Source organism: Eublepharis macularius, chromosome 2 (genome assembly GCF_028583425.1).
Source record: "Eublepharis macularius isolate TG4126 chromosome 2, MPM_Emac_v1.0, whole genome shotgun sequence".
Classification (NCBI taxonomy): domain Eukaryota; kingdom Metazoa; phylum Chordata; class Lepidosauria; order Squamata; family Eublepharidae; genus Eublepharis; species Eublepharis macularius.
In genome coordinates, this window is record NC_072791.1 from 173,979,452 (window position 1) to 173,996,606 (window position 17,155).

The following is a 17,155-nucleotide window of genomic DNA, read 5'->3' on the forward strand; positions in this document are numbered from 1 at the left end:
ACTTTATATATTTATACTCCCTCATTTTAGACACCTTACAAATATAAATCATACAAAGCACAACAAAACCCCAAGTAATCCACTGGGGTTTTTACCCAAAGCAGTTGTGGGTAGTTGTAATCACAACTGGAAGTTTGTATACGGGCAGTTCACCTAGTTACAGTGAAGGACCGTTCTTATCCAGGCAACAGCTTGAGTTGTGCAGCCCTTGATTTCAATAGACTTCTATGCAGGAAGACTTGACCTACTCATCTCAACAGCTTTGCCAAGGTTAAATACAAGTACAAAATAGGTAACTGCTTTATTGGTTAATAGTGGTGGTATTTGGATATTGTAATTCAGATGTTAAATTACATAGGATGATGGGGTAGGAACATGAATATTTACAGAATACTACTAACTCTAACAGCTCTGAGGTGCTAGCTGTATGAAACCATCACTGTTTTACTTTACCAGACAACATGTATTTAGCCATATTTAGCCATATGTACTTCTACATAAGTGTATAATACAGTCAAAACCACAAATTTGTACCTCACTCCTCTTACTTTTTTGGCTTTTGCCTGTATATTAATACAGTGTGCTTTTTTGCCTGCGCAATTTAACATAGCACAAGTGTTGTTTGAAATCCTAAATCTATGGACTTCAATGACATTTATAAAATAGTACGAAATTAGAACTAAGTTCTTGTAACCTGTGAGGATTGGGCAGCTTGATGGATTTTGATGACATTGGTTTTGAGATTGGAGTTCCATCTTATGCGGAAATAAAAATTAATTCCATGCATCACAGGGGCATCTGTTGGAATCCGTAAGCCAAGTCTGATATACCACCAGGTCTTGTGCAGAATGTCTCAGTTGCTCCCCACGGTGCTCCCCACTGGTGGCAGCCACCTCTTGTCTGTATTCTGATGGAAGTTGGATTCTTGCTTATAGAAGCTCATGCCACAATTAATTTGACAGTCTTTAGTGTTTGCTGCAAGGGAATAGAGTGAAGTGGCTGTTATATTTGAATGTTGGCCTTTGTCTACAGGTATCTGTTGAGTGTCTCTTGTCACTCCAGAAGACAAGCCATGGCAGTTGGATTAGAACTGTGAGCTTTGTTCATTTCTATTGCCAGTGACAGGATTTTCATGGCACACTCACAAAGGAAAATGCTGCTGCTTTTGCTGACATCTAAGTGGCACATATATTGCCCTAATTGTACAGAATTCCCCTTGAACAGTAATGTTAAAAGAAAAGATACTATGGGAGACAGTGTATGTTCTGTGAAATATCACTGGCACCACTTGCCAAGTTGTTGAATGTTGCCGCTTTTTGCCATTTTTTTTCCAGTCCATGTAGCACTGTGCCTATTCAAACATTTCATAATGACGTGTTTGCCGTACACGGGGGACCATGTCAATAAGTAGCCTAGAAATGAAAGCAATAAATTGATCAAGGATGATAGTTCAAGAGACAAAGTCACATATTGCAATGCTGGATACTGTCAAAGGAAAATTGCTTTATGTTCTCAGTTCAAAATCCCACCTTCCCCCCAGTGGAACTTATCAGGTACTATAAATATCATGATATGCAATACATCTTTTGCCTCTATAGAAGTAATTTCAGATGATCTTGCACTCTTAGTTAAGATTCTTGAAGCTAATTCAAACAATAAAAATGTTTTAAAAGTAAAAACAGACACAATAAATCAAAAGCAAATATAAAATTTAATAAACACCACAAAAACTGACAAAACAATCCTAGAAGAAAAAAAATAAAGACCAAAAAATGCTATAGCAGTAGAAAATAAAAGCAAAAGGGATTTCTGTTAGAAAAGCACCAGTTTCTTGCCTCACTCTCCAACTGCAGCCCCAAATGTTCCAAAAATGCTGCTCCTGGGAGACAAGGAATCCCTCAGAAGCCACATGAGAGGTCCATCAGAGGTCTTTCTCTCCTTTTGGAGAGCAAGAAAAATCACCCACTCCTCCATCCACAGAAATCATCCAATGGATCCAACCCCAAATGTTTAGCTGACATCTGTAAATCAAGACATTTTGCTCTAATCAAATGTTGGTTGATTACAAGAAGAAAGTGCTACAGCAGAGAAGACCCCATCTCTGGTAACTCCCCACCTTGACACTGAGGAGTCAGAGCAAGGCTTCTGAAGTACTTCTTAACTCCATGACAAGCTAATGTGGAAGCCTAAAATCCTTTAGATATGCCTTTCCAGTCCATTTAGGGCTTTAAAGGACCCATTGAATAATAGGTAGTTCCCCTATAGTCTTTTTGATCCACTAATCTTGTAGCTCTGTTCCAAGTCACTTATGGGCTTACATTTGAACATAAATGGAATCTGTTGTTCAGATTGTAGTGGATACTGTGCTCCACCTACAGAAAGGGGCAAGAATTCACTGAAAGTAAAGGGGAAATCATTGCACATGTCTACTTGTTTTACCCCAAACATTGCTTTGTTGTTGTGTGAATACGCTGAAAAAAATTATTTGGGGGAGAGGGTAATCTCAGTAATGCTTGACAAAGTGATCCAAGGAAAGAACCTAGGAAGCTGGTTTGTCAATACTGCACACTCGCACAGTTATTCTTCCCAAGGAAATAAACCTAGTTTGTAGGCTTGAGGTAGAGAGGTCAATAGTAGTAAGTAATGATCAAATGTATGTAGACTAGGCAGAGTTGTACAAAATAATTTAGAGCACAATGAATGCAGGCTACTATGCATCTCATCAGACATGAGCAGGAACAGATTGACCAAAGGTGTTCTGCATGCAAACATATTAATGAAAAGTAAAATAAAAGAAACAATTGTACTCACTTGGTTCCATAGGCAAATATTGTAAGCCCAATCAAAACTCCTATACTTCCATCCAGGTACCAGACAGAAGCATTGTGTTTAAAAACTTCTGCACTTAGAAGGATGGAGAATCCCATTATTCCTCCTACTAGAGAGTTGAAACCTGGAAAGAAAGGTAAAGAATTAAGGCTTGATGCCACTAAAATGAGTTGACTACAGAGAAATGGTGAACAGAAGCAGTTAAGGAGCAAGTCGAGGCTCAAAACTGTTTCATATGAAAGAAAGCAGAGTCCACTGATTATTGGTATACCCCTATAAAGATGTGGTATGAGTCTTAGTTATAGACCATGTATAGGTTTCCTTATGAACTCGCCTTTACAAAGGAGAAGGATTAGCAAAAATTCAAGTATTCTGTATCTTTGCATGCTCTTACCAAACTGCCACCACTTTCTCCTTTTAATCCAGGAGTTATACTTAAAATCTCATCTTCTAGTTTTGATAAAAACCCTTCCCCCCTCTTAGTCATAGTTTACAAACACATATGAAAAGGAAATAGAAATTTCTTATAATACAGCAGATCCTTTTTTAAAAAAAGAACATAAAGCACTTTCTGTGGTGCTATAAACCGATGCATAGCTCGATTCTGTAAGCTGTTGAGCATCCTGAAAGTTTACCAAAAGCCAACATCTGATAGCTGACCAGCTCAAGAGAAGGGATTTCCGTGGGGCCCACTTAAACTTAATGGTGAGCGGAACAGCACCGTGATTAAGCTTTGTACATACTTGAGATAGGTCAGCTGAGAGAAGTAAGGCAAAGATTTATCTGTATTTGGTATACCGGTTAGAGTGTTGGACTAGAATCTGGGAGGGCCAAGTTTGAATCACTACTGCGCAGTGGAAGCGTGCTTGGGTGACTTCGGGCCAGTCACACACACTCTGGCTAACCTATTTCACAGAGTTGCTGTGAAGATAAAATGAAAGACACGATAATGATATAAGCCAACTGGGGACAAAGGCAGGAAATAAATAGATATGGCTGATGGAACCCAGATGGATTTGCCCAAGAACCAAGAACCCAAAGGACTCCACTCGGTTAGTGTTGAATGTATGAGAAGCTGTGTGCTTTAAGAAAATGAACAAACTTGTGTAAACATTACCATAAAAACCTTAAGTTATACTTGGGCAGGAAAGTAATGACACTATGGAAATAGACATGTGAAAACAGAAGAAGCTTGCATTATGTGCTCCTTGGTCACAGGGAGTGCAAGATGGATAGGCTTTAATATCTCTAGCTTAGGGTCCTAAAAATCAGTTGTACAAAACACTGTGGGATTGGGTAACACAGGTTTGGTGGGAGTTGGAGAGCCAACCCTCCAAAGTAATAAGTGATCCCACATACCTTCCCAAGTGGGATGAGAGGATTTTAAAATAGTTCATTCATTTAAAGAAAGAGTGCTAAGCAAGGGAAGGGGTCAAAAGAGGGAGCATCTGTTGATAAGTTCCTGCCACACCATGCCCCTTTTTTCCGAGAATAGGGAATAACAATATTAAATGACACTTGTGTAGGCTAGTTAGCTGTTCTTTTAGGGGTTTGTTTTTAGATTCTGTTACTTCTCTGTCATTTCATCTGCGTTGGTCTGTTCTATAGGATGTATGTAAGGTAATAAAAACCTTTTGTATTAAAAGATGTTTTAACTGCAGTAAACCCTTGCCCACCTGCCTAACTGCACAGATACACTTATAAACACATACTACCTTTCTGATGACTCAAGGCACTGAAAGGAGTTTGGCACGCAGAGAACTAAGGGCACCTTAAATAGTGGCACATTTTACCAAAGGACCACAAAACAAAGATAATGATTTGGAAAGGAAGGGGTTTCCTTAAAAGGTAAAAAGGGATTCCTGACAGTTCCCCAATGGGCAATTGTGCTCTCATGGCCAGTTGCTGTTTTGGAGTAAGTGACAGTTGAGGAGAGAGGAGGAGGGACCCCAGGCCAATCTTCGTAAGTGTAATCAACATAAAACAGGGTGTGAAATTATAAATTTCTGCCATTCCCAATCAGCTATTAATAAAGCCCTTGCATAAGATGAGTCTTGTGTTTTGTGTGTTCATGGCACATTCAAAAGTGTCTATTTAAACAACTGTGCTTTGATTTTATTTTTCAAGTTCTGGCCACAAGATGTCACTGTGTACATGTCAGAAAAACACACACTAACCCCTGCCCACCCCCCAAAAACCCTCCTAATATTAAGATCTGCGTACTTGGCTGTTTCCTATATTGACTTAATTGTGCATGAGTGTATGTGCATATAATACAAATGTGTGTTACTTGTTGCACACAGCTCATATTTTCCTGGAAGTTTTTACTACTTCTGCATTATGCCACAATTTCTCAATGTTCTAATTAAATATTTAGTACCAGGTAAAATTGTATTCTTTCCTTAGATAGTGCATTCATAATGACTGGGAATGCTGCATGGAACATGGCGGTACGGTAGTCACAGTCGCCTGTTGCATATTGCCAGTGACTATGAAAAAAGCTGAAAGAAGTTCAAGCACTCATCAAAAACTGACTGTGTTCTATAATGGCCCAAGAATGGTTAAGCTTCCTTGTCATCTCATCTACTGACTGTGAACTTGCAAGAGATACTGGCTTTGGAGGAGCGGGGGGGAGTTCATGAATATGCAATGAAAAAGTCCAGAAAAACAAAGCTTTGACTTAACCGGCCTTATCTTTGCAGCCATGTCGGCCCACTAGATTTTTTTTTTAAAAGACATCAACAGGGTAATCCCTTTTTAGTGCCCAAAAAGTTACAAACAGTTAGTGGACTTGTAGGACTCTCGTACAGGATGTTGTTATTATTTATTAAACAAAAGTGGGCATTTTTCAGAAATGTAGAGTATGTAACTGAAACAAACATTTCATAACTGAAACAAACCTTTTGCATGATTAATTTATATATTTATTTAAAACATGTATATGCCACCTTTCCACTCAAAATGGGGTCCCCAGCATGGAAACTATATGTGGTTTGGGGGGGGGCGGTGTTCACCCATTTTACAAGTTTGTATTGGGCCTGAAAATATAATGCTTGGATCTTGTCCAGAGGCTACTGGAACGACTTTCACACAAGGGTTACCAACAGCCCTGAAGAAAAACGTCCTGTCCTTTTTCCAGAGGCTTGTTGAAACTTTTCCTAGCATGGAGGTAAACAACATCACTCATTAAACAACTCATTAACCTTCTGTTAAAGGGACAGGACATTTTTTTTCCAGGCCCACTGGCAACTGTATTCAGTAGCCATTTTTGCTAGCCCATCACTCCATGAATATGGGCAATCTTCTATTGAAATCAGGGCCTACAACAGTGGTTGCTCTACATACGCTCACAAAAGTTACAGGCTGTGTAGAGCCATGGGAGACATATGAAGTATTTTCAGTGGCCTCCACTAGGTGGCCAGATTTATCAATTACACGAAATGGCTCTACAAAATGCCTTGAGTGAAAAAGAAAAGGCAGAGTATAAATGTCAAGAAGTACCAAAAAGTGTCCCAAAACCATTTTATGTTCTGCCTGGTGTCAGACTGTGGCTAGATAAGGTACTCTCTGCAAGATTCCCTTTAGAAGCAAGAATAAGTCCAATGTCTAGCAAAGGAAGTTTTATTGCAGAAAAGGTCCATTATAGTCCACTGTCCTGAATAGGAGACTCAGGATGGTACATGATCATTGTTACCAATGAAGAGCAAGCATAGGATACAGAGTAACAATACCCATCTGGAACAGCCTCCCCCCACAGTTCTCAAAACAACATCTTTCAGTCCTGGGAAGCTGCTCTCCTTCAAGGCCAATGCCTGGTGGAACGGTGTTAGACAAAACAGTCCTCTGGTGGGAATGCTGCCTGGGAACTGGTGCACCTGAGGAGAAAACACTTAAACACTAAAAGCATTAGAAAATGGAGTCAGTATAGTTAAGATATATACTGGACCTGACATTTCTGCCCCCCTTAAAATAGATCCCCCCCTGGTTTATATGGGTAGCGAGTATGAAAAGCTTTGGTCAATCTAGGAGCATGAACATGTGCAGAATTCACCCATTCATCGTAACCAGAATCAAAGTCCTTCCACCTAATGAGGTAAAAAAGCTGATTTCTCTTGATTCTAGAGTCCAAAATTTGTTGTACTTCATAGTGTATTTGGTCGTCAATTAAAGTTGGAATGGGTGGAGCTTTGATATGCCATTTGTTGTCAGTGGGAGCTTTCTTCAAAAGGCTGACATGGAACGTATCATGCACATGGCGAAGGTTCTTGGGCAATGTTACAGCAACAGTCACTTTATTTATTACCTTGCGCACAGGAAAAGGTCCTAAGAATTTCAGAGCGAGTTTGCGGCTTGTCTGAGCTAGCTTTAGATTCTTTGTGGAAATATACACATGGTCTCCTGGTTGTAATTCCCATTCGGCCACACGATGGCGATCTGCGTACTTTTTGTAATCCAGTTTGGCTTTTTCAAGGTGTCTCTTAATGATAGTCCATTGCTGCACCGCCTCCCCCCACCATGAGGATACATCTGGCAATTTAGAGGAATGGAGAGGGGGTGCGTCCAAAGGGAAGGGATTGAAGTGAGTCCCATATACAATTTTGAAGGGGGCTTCTCCCGTTGAAGCGTGTACACTGTTGTTATAGGAGAATTCAGCTAGAGGGAGAAGGTCCACCCAGTTATCTTGTTGAAAATTGATGTAGCAACGAAGGAACTGTTCTAATATTTGGTTTGTTTTTTCGGATTGTCCGTCGGTTTGTGGGTGGTGGCTTGAACTGATACCTTGTTCAATATTCAACATTTTCAAAAGCTCCCGCCAGAAGTTGGCAACGAACTGTCCGCCGCGATCCGAAATCACCTTGGACGGAAAAGAATGTAATTTTACGATGTGTTTTAGAAACAGATCCGCTAGTTTACGAGCGGAGGGTATAGTAGTACAGGGGATAAAATGGGCTTGTTTGGAGAACAGATCTACCACCACTAAAATACAATTATGTCCTTTTGAAAGAGGCAGATCAGTGATAAAGTCCATGGAGATTACTTCCCAGGGCCTGTTCGGTGTTTCCAATGGTTGCAGAAGACCCGGAGGTTTCCCTTTTCTGGTTTTAGCGCTGAGGCAAACAGGGCAGGAACTAACGTATTGGGAAATGTCTTTGCGCATGCCCGGCCACCAGAATTGTCTTTGAACTAGGTGTAAAGTTTTCAGATACCCATAATGTCCAGCAGTGGGAGCATCATGACAGCGCTGCAAGATGTCCAACTTAAGGCTGTCCGGGACATAAAACTTGCTCCCAGCTAGCCAATCCCCCTGTGGGGATTGGGTTAGTTTGTTTCGCGGAGCTTTATTCCCCTCCTTCTCCACTTCAGTTTTAAGTTTCGATTTCCATTCTTGGTCGGCCGGGAGGGGCTGCTTAGCGCGGCTGCGAGTAGTCACCACGCCCCCAAGTTGCTTAGGCGAGAAGACCGTGTCGACAGTCTCCGCCCGCTTGCTCTTATGTTGGGGCATGCGCGACAGGGCGTCCGCCAAAAAGTTAGTTTTGCCCGGGAGATAATTGAGGGTGAAGTTGAATTTGGAAAAGAATTCCGCCCACCGCAATTGCTTGGCATTCAGTCTGCGGGGGCTTCGGAGGGCCTCCAAATTTTTATGATCTGTCCAGACCTCGAAAGGGTATCTCGCCCCCTCCAGCCAATGCCTCCAGTTAGTGAGAGCTGCTTTCACTGCAAAGGCCTCCTTCTCCCACACATTCCAATTCCTTTCTGCCTCTGAGAACTTTCTAGACAAGAATGCACAAGGCCGCAATTTCCCATCCTCCCCCTTCTGCAGCAAAACCCCCCCTATCGCCGTATCGCTGGCGTCGACCTGTACTATGAAGGGGGACTGTTCGTTGGGGTGGGAGAGGATGGGTTCCGTTACAAATTGCTTTTTAAGGCATTCGAAGGCCGTTTGGCAATCGGGGGTCCATTGTAGTTTGGCAGAGGGTTTTTTGGCTTGGTCCCCTTTCGCTTTGGTTTTTAGCAATTCTGTTAAGGGGAGTGTGATTTGGGCGAAATTTGCTATGAAGTCTCTATAGAAGTTGGCAAAACCCAGGAAGGATTGCAGTTCTTTGCGGGTGGTGGGCGTTTGCCAATCCTGGATCGCCTGTATTTTGGCTGGATCCATTTTCAACCCCTCTTGTGAGATACAATACCCAAGGTAAGTGAGTTCGGTTTTATGGAATTCACATTTGGACAATTTGATGGGCAGTTTATTCTTCATCAAGGTGGCCAGGACCTTTTGTACCATTTGAACATGTTCTTCCTCGGTGTCAGAATAAATTAAAACGTCATCAAGGTACACCACCACCCCTTTGTACAGAAATTCATGTAGAACTTCGTTTATCATGGACATGAATACAGACGGGGCTCCCGTCAATCCAAAAGGCATAACTAAGTATTCATATTGTCCGAGGGGCGTATTAAACGCAGTTTTCCACTCATCCCCTGCCTTGATACGAACGTGGAAGTAAGCATCTTTTAGATCTAATTTCGTAAAGATCTTACCTTGGGCCACGACGTTGAGAAGGTCTCGGATGAGCGGTATAGGATAGGCGTTGTTGGTGGACACTGCATTTAGTCCTCGGAAATCCGTGCACAGTCTAAGTCCCCCATCCTTCTTTTTCACGAAGAGAACTGGAGCGGCGTGGGAACTAGAGGCTGGGCGGATGAACCCTCGTTGGAGGTTGGTGTCGATGAATTTCCGGAGCTCTTCACGTTCATGGAGACTCATGGGGTAGAGCCTCCCTTTGGGTAGTGAGGCTCCTGGTAAAATCTCCACCGCACAGTCCGTTCGTCGATGCGGGGGCAGCGTGTCCGCTTCCTCCTCCGAGAAAGCGTTTAGAAAAGGCCAGTAAGGTTCGGGTATTTGGTTGACTTCTTCTTGGGTAAGGAGGGCCTTTTCTTTCTGAGTAGGGTCTTCGCCCCAGTTTTGATTCCAACGGTGAAGTTTACAGTTGGCATGATTGAAGGTAATACATCCTTGAGCCCAGTCTATGTAGGGATTGTGATCACATAGCCATTTGCTGCCTAGAATTAACGGGTACTTGGCAGTAGAGCTGATGACAAAGGACCTCTTTTCCCAATGCTGTCCCATGCCTGTGATCACCGGGATGGTTTCAGTTGTGACCGGATTCATGTTGGTACCATCCATTTGTTCAAAAATTACTGGATTTTGTAATTCCCGAGTTGGTAAGACTAGTCCATTGACTAGAGCTGGGGCTATGATATCTCTTGAGCAACCCGAGTCAATAAGAGCTTGCACCCGAATGTGCATTTTTCTCTCTGGGTTGATTAAAGTCACTGGCATGAATAGAATGGACCCAGGTGGCCGGTTCCGTGCAGGGACGGGCTTGGGGCGGATCTGTCGTTTGGGCCCTTTTACGACAGATCCATCTCGTTTCCCGACTGGGGACTTCCTGGATTGACTTCTGCAGGTGGGGAAGCGGGATCGTATTCCATAACTTCTTCCGCTTCCAGCCCTCTTTCTGAGGCTGGCCTTTGGGAAGCGCCGCGGCCTCTGTTTGCTCGTGGAGCTGGAGTCGGGCGTTGGAGCGTAGGGAACGGAGCAAGGGTTGGACGCCGTAATTGGAGCGGAGGTCTTTGCACAGGCCGGTAGGGGCATTGTGCTGCAAAGTGACCAGCCTGTCCGCATTGCAAACACAGCCCTTGTTGCCATCTAGCATCTCTCGCTCCACGGGTGGCGTAGCCAGCTCCCCGAGCTCCCTTCTGTAAGGTCAATGGTCTTCTTTGTCCCGTTTGTTGTTGTTGCTCAACCAAACGGACTTCTAAAATGCGGTTTTCCACTTCGCAAACAAGTTGAATCCAACCTAACAGCGTAGGGGGATTGTCTTGCATGAGGGCTCTGTCCAAAAGTCTCGGATTAAGTCCTTGTTTGAACAGAATAATTTTTGTGGACTCCTCACACCTGGGGCACTTGGCAGCCAATTGTCGGAATTTCGTGATATAGTCTCTCGCTGCCATGCTGCCCTGCTTAATGGCCTGCAATTCTGTTCGGGCCCTGGTTTCCTCTAAGGGATCTTCATATTGTGCTCTAATAGCATCCACCAACCCCTGGAGAGTATCGAGTTCTGGGGCCCCGATATTATATAGTCCTACGTACCAGTCCGCTGCTTTCCCTTGTAAGCGGGAGCCGAGGTGTTCAATTTGGCTGGCCTCGCTGCCGAAGAGGTGTCCCCACCGGTTGAAGAATTGCACGACTTGCACTAGAAAAAAGCCCAGCTTGGAGGGATCCCCGTCAAAAGTGGCGTCCAGTTTCACCCAACCCATTGGGAGGTCTTGCCTCGGAGCCGGGGCTGGGTAGAAGTCCGCCGGAAGCCTCAATGGCACTTGAGGTATGAGGGGACCCGGTTGTGCTGGCGGTGGCCTCACCGGCTGAGCCGGGGGTGCCGGCCTCGGCTGGGCTGGCGGTGGTGCTCTCGGCAGGGCTGGTGGCGGTGCTCTCGGCAGGGCTGGTGGCAATGCCGGAGGTGCTGGCCGTAGCGGTTGAGGTGCTGGCGGTTGAGGTTGGTGTGGCGGAGTAATAATCGGCCGCTGAGGGGTGGGTTGGTGGGGTCGCAGTGGTGTAGGTCCCATCGGTTGGGTCGGAGGCGGTCTCACGGGTTGTTCCAGTGGCAAACGTATCGGCTGCAGCGGCGGGGTTAGTTGTGGTCGAAGCGGAAGGGGCCGCAGCGGCGAAGGCCGAATGGGTGGAAGGCCGCGCGGGCTTGCCCCTCCGGGCGTTGTTGTTCTGGGAAGCGTCGGCTGGCCTTTTGGCGCTGGTAGACCATCTCCCGGAGGTTGCCCGACGGGAACAGTTTCGCGCGGTTGACCAGGGGCTCCCTCCCCTGATGGAGCCACGGGTGCTCCCGCTTGGTCCGGCCGGACCGTTTTCGGGGAAGTATGGGGGGGTATCACCGGTGTATCACTTGGCTTTTCCTCCCCTTCCGTGGGCCTCTCAACGGGGGTCTCGTCTGGCGGCACATCCCCTCCCGTGATAGGAGGTTCGATGGGAGTCTCACCGGATGGCACAACCGGGTGGTCCCTTCTCGGTGGAGTTTCCCGCTGAGGGGGAAGTTCCTTGGGTTGTTCTCCCGATTCGCCAGGATAGGTGCCCCCCCCGCCGGTAGGCGACGACCGCTGCTGAACTTCCTCCATCGGATAGGAGATGACACTTTGAAGGGTAGCTATCTGTATCGCCATCTCTTCGGGAGACAGCCTTTCCCCTGCCCCCATTGAGGAAATTAAATGAATGGCGTGAGCCAAGCTTTCTTCCATGTCCATCAGCTTAGCTTCTAATTGTTGTATACGACTCGGCCCTGGTTGTTCGCTCAGGGAACCTTCATTCGCTGTACTCACCGGGGAGAAAGGACCCCACGGAGGAGGGTCCCCTTGAACTATTCGCGACCTCGCGGCTAGAATTCCCTTGGCCATACCCGTCACGGCCGAGATGCTGGTATCTACCGCATAGGTGCGACCTCGTATCTGCTCCCAACTTGGTTCAGGGACTTCCGTTGGCTCCTTCCACGGGGCAAGTTCGGAATAATCCCAACTCAGGGCGCCTCGGCGAGACGTGTCCCCCTCCATCTGCTCAAACGTCCTGTTCCAATATCGCCATGGTTGGCTGCTATCTAGTTCCGGGACGGTTTCTAGGCTTCGGCGCCCGTCCATCGAGACTCGTGGATGGAGTCCACCTGCCCGGCGCTCTCTGGTTTCTCGGGGTCTGGCTCCCCACTCCGACGGGGTGGGCACCGAGATCAAGGGGAGAGCAGTTGCTTTCGGCCTTGCCCCGAGATTGCTTTCGGTCTCGTTTCGAGTACTGAAGTCGATGAGAGGCAGGGTAGAAGTGGAGGCTCCGGTTCCGTTCCCGGTTGCTCCCAGCTCCTGGGAGTCTTGGGTTTGCACCGGTTGATTGTCGGGAGACGCATACGGATCAAACAAAGGATCCCTGTCCGGGACAACCTTGGATTCCGCTGGGCCCGACGCAGACATGATTGGTAACAAAATGTCAGACTGTGGCTAGATAAGGTACTCTCTGCAAGATTCCCTTTAGAAGCAAGAATAAGTCCAATGTCTAGCAAAGGAAGTTTTATTGCAGAAAAGGTCCATTATAGTCCACTGTCCTGAATAGGAGACTCAGGATGGTACATGATCATTGTTACCAATGAAGAGCAAGCATAGGATACAGAGTAACAATACCCATCTGGAACAGCCTCCCCCCACAGTTCTCAAAACAACATCTTTCAGTCCTGGGAAGCTGCTCTCCTTCAAGGCCAATGCCTGGTGGAACGGTGTTAGACAAAACAGTCCTCTGGTGGGAATGCTGCCTGGGAACTGGTGCACCTGAGGAGAAAACACTTAAACACTAAAAGCATTAGAAAATGGAGTCAGTATAGTTAAGATATATACTGGACCTGACACCTGGTTGGTATTTGCACCCCTAATTGGCTGCTGTTTCAACACCAATTTTTTCTTTCAAGTTTTCCTCACTTACACTAGCAGTGACATCATAGAAAGCAAAACCAATGGCAATTCAATAGGAAATTCCCTTTGACTGAATTACCTTTTGCTTTTCCTCAAGCAACACAGCCAGTAGCAAAGTCTGACTGTCTATATGATAAAATAATTGTTCTAAGAAAAAGGGTCATTCTAAAAAACCCTGATGCTGAAACTGTACTGATCAGACTTTGAAGAGGATCATGATGATGCCACTAGCTGAAGACCAGATACGGTAGAAACCTGCATAAGGTAGATCAAAACAGCCTTTATGCATAGACATTTTCTCTATGTAGCACACACCCCTTCAAAGGGAAAAAAGATACCAATAACCATCTTCCAAAATATGTGGGAAAGCATGGCAAGATATACTTTAGAGGGGAGGTGTTCTGGCTCAGCTCCAATGATGATCAGTGTTCACTTATTTTTAAAAACACTTTCCAAGGATGTCATTTATCTAAATACTAGCAACAAAGCCTGGGCTTGAGAGGGCTGCGCTGCCTGGCATCACAGCCCTCCCACAGCCCTGTGGCTCTCCAGAGAAGCCTGCTGTGGGACTGTGCAGTGGGCTGATTTTGGACCATTTGGGGCCGAAATCAGCCCGCTATAGAGCACAGGAGCAATCCAGCAGCCATTGTGTCGCCCTGGCAGTGTTCCTGTGTTCCACAGCGGGCAAATTTTGGCCTGTTTGAGGCTGAATCAGGCCTATTTCGGGCCAAAACTGGCCCACTGTGGAGTGCAGGAGCACTCCAGGGGACATTGTGCTGCCCTGGCAGCCCTCCTGCTCTTGAAAACAGCCTCTGGAGGGCCAGGCCACCCGCGCCAGGCCTTCCCACAGCGGCGGCCATTCAGAGGTCGAGCACAGGCGCACTCAAAGGCCCCTCAGAGTGCGCCTGTGCCAGGATAAAAGGTGAGTCATCGCCAATACGGGTCACCTTTTATATAGTAAGATACTTCAAGTCTCTCAGGTAGAGTGCACAGGGTGCCAATCAGTTGTGCTGTCAGTTGATTTGGTTCAGCATGAGGTGCTCAAGATTTTCCACACACACCCCAAGATTTCTTCTTGAGTAGCTGCAGTCACAGACTTTGGGAACTAAAGCAGGAGACAGGGAGAGAGTCCACTTCGAGATCGCCCCTTTTATATCAATGGGACATTTCTCCTCTTTTATTCCTTGTCCCAAAAGAAAGATTCTTTTCCTGCTTCATACTTCCTTGCCCTATAACTTGGGGAACACTCTCCTCTCCCTCTCTCCTGTGTGCCCTCTCTCTCTCTCTCTCTCTCTCTCTCTCACACACACACACACACAGATATATGAGAAAGTTCCTTTTCTTTGTGACTCTGATACTGCCCTTGAACACAACATCATAATTGCTGACAGTTGGGACCTGGCTTTGAATTCTTATATTTAGTTATTTATTTAACTATTGATATTCAGGTCTTTCTCCCAGACCCCAAGATTCATGGAATGGTTCCAAAGTGGCACTTCACAGGCCTTTTTGCCTGCTTCAGTTGGTGTTTAAAACCCAAGTGTGCACCTCTCTGGGTTGCGAGTGGCAGGTTGTGGAGGAGAGCATCTCTTTCTCTCTTTTAAAGGCCATTTTGCAGGCATGGGCTCTGATCCTAGTCTGACACTCTAGTCACTGCACCACCCTGCCTTTCCAGCAGCAGAGCTCGATCCTTTCCTGGTCCCTCCCCTGCCTTCCTGCCTCCCTCCTGAGTTTGGTGCTTCAGTCCTCTCCTGGGGCATCAGAGTGAGGTAAAGGGAGGTGAGAGGCACCAGCCTTGGTGGGGATGGGGAAGGGGGCTGCTCTGCTCCTGCCCTTGCCTGAGGCCCAGCAACAGTGCCCTGTCTTGCACAGGGGGAGTGTTGCAAAGCGGCCCTGAACTGCTGTGTCCCTTCCTGGTGTTGGTGCAGAGCAGGCCGACACTACGGTAATTGCTTGAGGAGGTGGAGTGAGGCAAAGGTCGCTTGCCTGGGGCCTGAAGGCCCTGCAGGAGTGGTGTATCTGTTGCAAACTTCCCTCTTCTCTTTCCCGAGAGGACGCAACTCTTCTTGTCTGGCCACGCTGCCATGCCAGACCTTCCCCTCCACTACCACCTCCTTGCAGGCCTCTCCTCCCCCTCTTCCTCCTCCTCAGGGCCTCTGAGGTAAACCATGCTGCTGCTGTCTCACCTTTTATCCCAGTGGAGGGGCCTGCAAGTGTGCCTGTGGAGGGATAAAAAAGTGAGTCATCACCAATATGACCCACCTTTTATATAGTAGGAGGGCCACAAGATGTCACTACCATGCTGCAAAAATCACTGACAACTAAGTTTCATATTTATCTACTACCACTAAATAATGCCATCTTAAAGGTTCTTTCCCCTTCTGTTCTCTGCATAGGGTTACCAGGTCCCCTTACCGTCCTGACGGGAGGGCGGACACCCAGCATTCACCTTCTTGTGTCCCTCTGCATGAACATGAAGCACGCACATGCTCTTGCACCTACGCAATGACATCACTTCCAGGTAACATCATCATGCAGGCACAGGAGCATGTGGGTGCTCTGCAGCAGGCCAATCTGGGCCTCAAAAGGGCCCAATTCAGCTTGTTTGGGGCCCAAATCAGGCCACTGCAAAAGCACGGAAGTGCTCTCAAAGCAGCGTGATGATGTCACTCCACAGAAATGACATTGTTGTGGCAACTCAGGAGTACACCGGGGAGGCCCATTCCCATGCCTTTTCCCTCCACCAGCCAGGTAAGTAGTGAGAGGAGGCGGAGGGTGGAAATTCCTGCTACCACCAGGGGACTAGTAACCCTATCTCTGCAGCTTTAAGGCCCTATCTAATTTGCAACTCTCTCTCTCTCTCTCTCTCTCTCTCTCTCTCTCTCTCTCTCTCTCTCTCTCTCTCTCTCTCTCTCTCTGAGGTGGTACACTGCCTCAGACTCTCCCAGCTCCTCCTCTCCTCTGCATTGTACTCTCCCTTTTGAGCTATCTGACTGGACACTCACAGAACTGCTATTCAGTAGTTACCTCAACTATATTGAATGCCCTGAGGATATGAAGAGGCTCTCATATTAGCCTCCTTCTAGGAAAAAAGGAATGGAAAGTCGTCCTTTTCTGGTAAGTATTTGGAAGATAAATAATGTGTGGTATCATGTCATGGCAACATGATAAATAGTTTAACTTTTTAAAAGAATGATTTTTGAATTATTTGCTACCTGCTGGTCAAGGCTTGAGCAATCAGGGTCATTGGGATAAGTGCACAAAAAAATGTAATAAGTAAAACAAACACTAGCACTAGCTCTCCACCATTTTGAAAAAGGGCATGCCAGTAATGCATAGAGTATGCATGAGCACCAAGACACATGGGGTTGCAAGGTGTGAATGTGCACATTTCCTCCTTAGCTGCTATCCCACAGGATTTGTTGTGCAAAGGCTATGGCAGAGCAACATGGTGACTTGGCAGCAATAACTTAAGGTAATGCTTCTATACCTACTTCCTGCACAATTCCTTGATTTCACACTAGAATCCCAACACATGCTCGACTTTCTGTCCACAGTAGCCCAGGTGAAAATAGAAAGCTTTTGCTATGAACTCTGCCCTGTCCTGTCCTGGTCCCTGTCCACTTCAGCTACCAGAGTTTCTGAAATCAAGTATCCACAGCTGTAGAAGGCATCCAGAACAACCAGAAAACAACAAATGGCATAGAATATGTCCTATATTTCATCTGTATTGAGCAATTAACTCAATAAGGAAGATTTATGGATATGAAGACTATTTTAAAGACTTTTAAAAAGAAGTCTTGTTTCAGACAGA

General features: G+C 46.1%; 1 protein-coding gene across 1 annotated transcript in view; it reads right to left on the reverse strand.

The window, feature by feature from the left end:
* Positions 1 to 380: 380 nt before the first annotated feature.
* TMEM163 (transmembrane protein 163) overlaps positions 381 to 17,155 on the reverse strand; it is a 125,028-nt gene continuing 108,253 nt past the window's right edge. Inside the window, exons 7-8 of the mRNA XM_054970324.1 lie at positions 2,812 to 2,953; positions 381 to 1,412 (exon numbers count right to left, since the gene is read on the reverse strand). Of these exons, the coding sequence (XP_054826299.1) occupies positions 1,352 to 1,412; positions 2,812 to 2,953 (203 nt within the window). The 3' untranslated portion in view covers positions 381 to 1,351. The remainder of the gene's footprint in view (positions 1,413 to 2,811; positions 2,954 to 17,155) is intronic.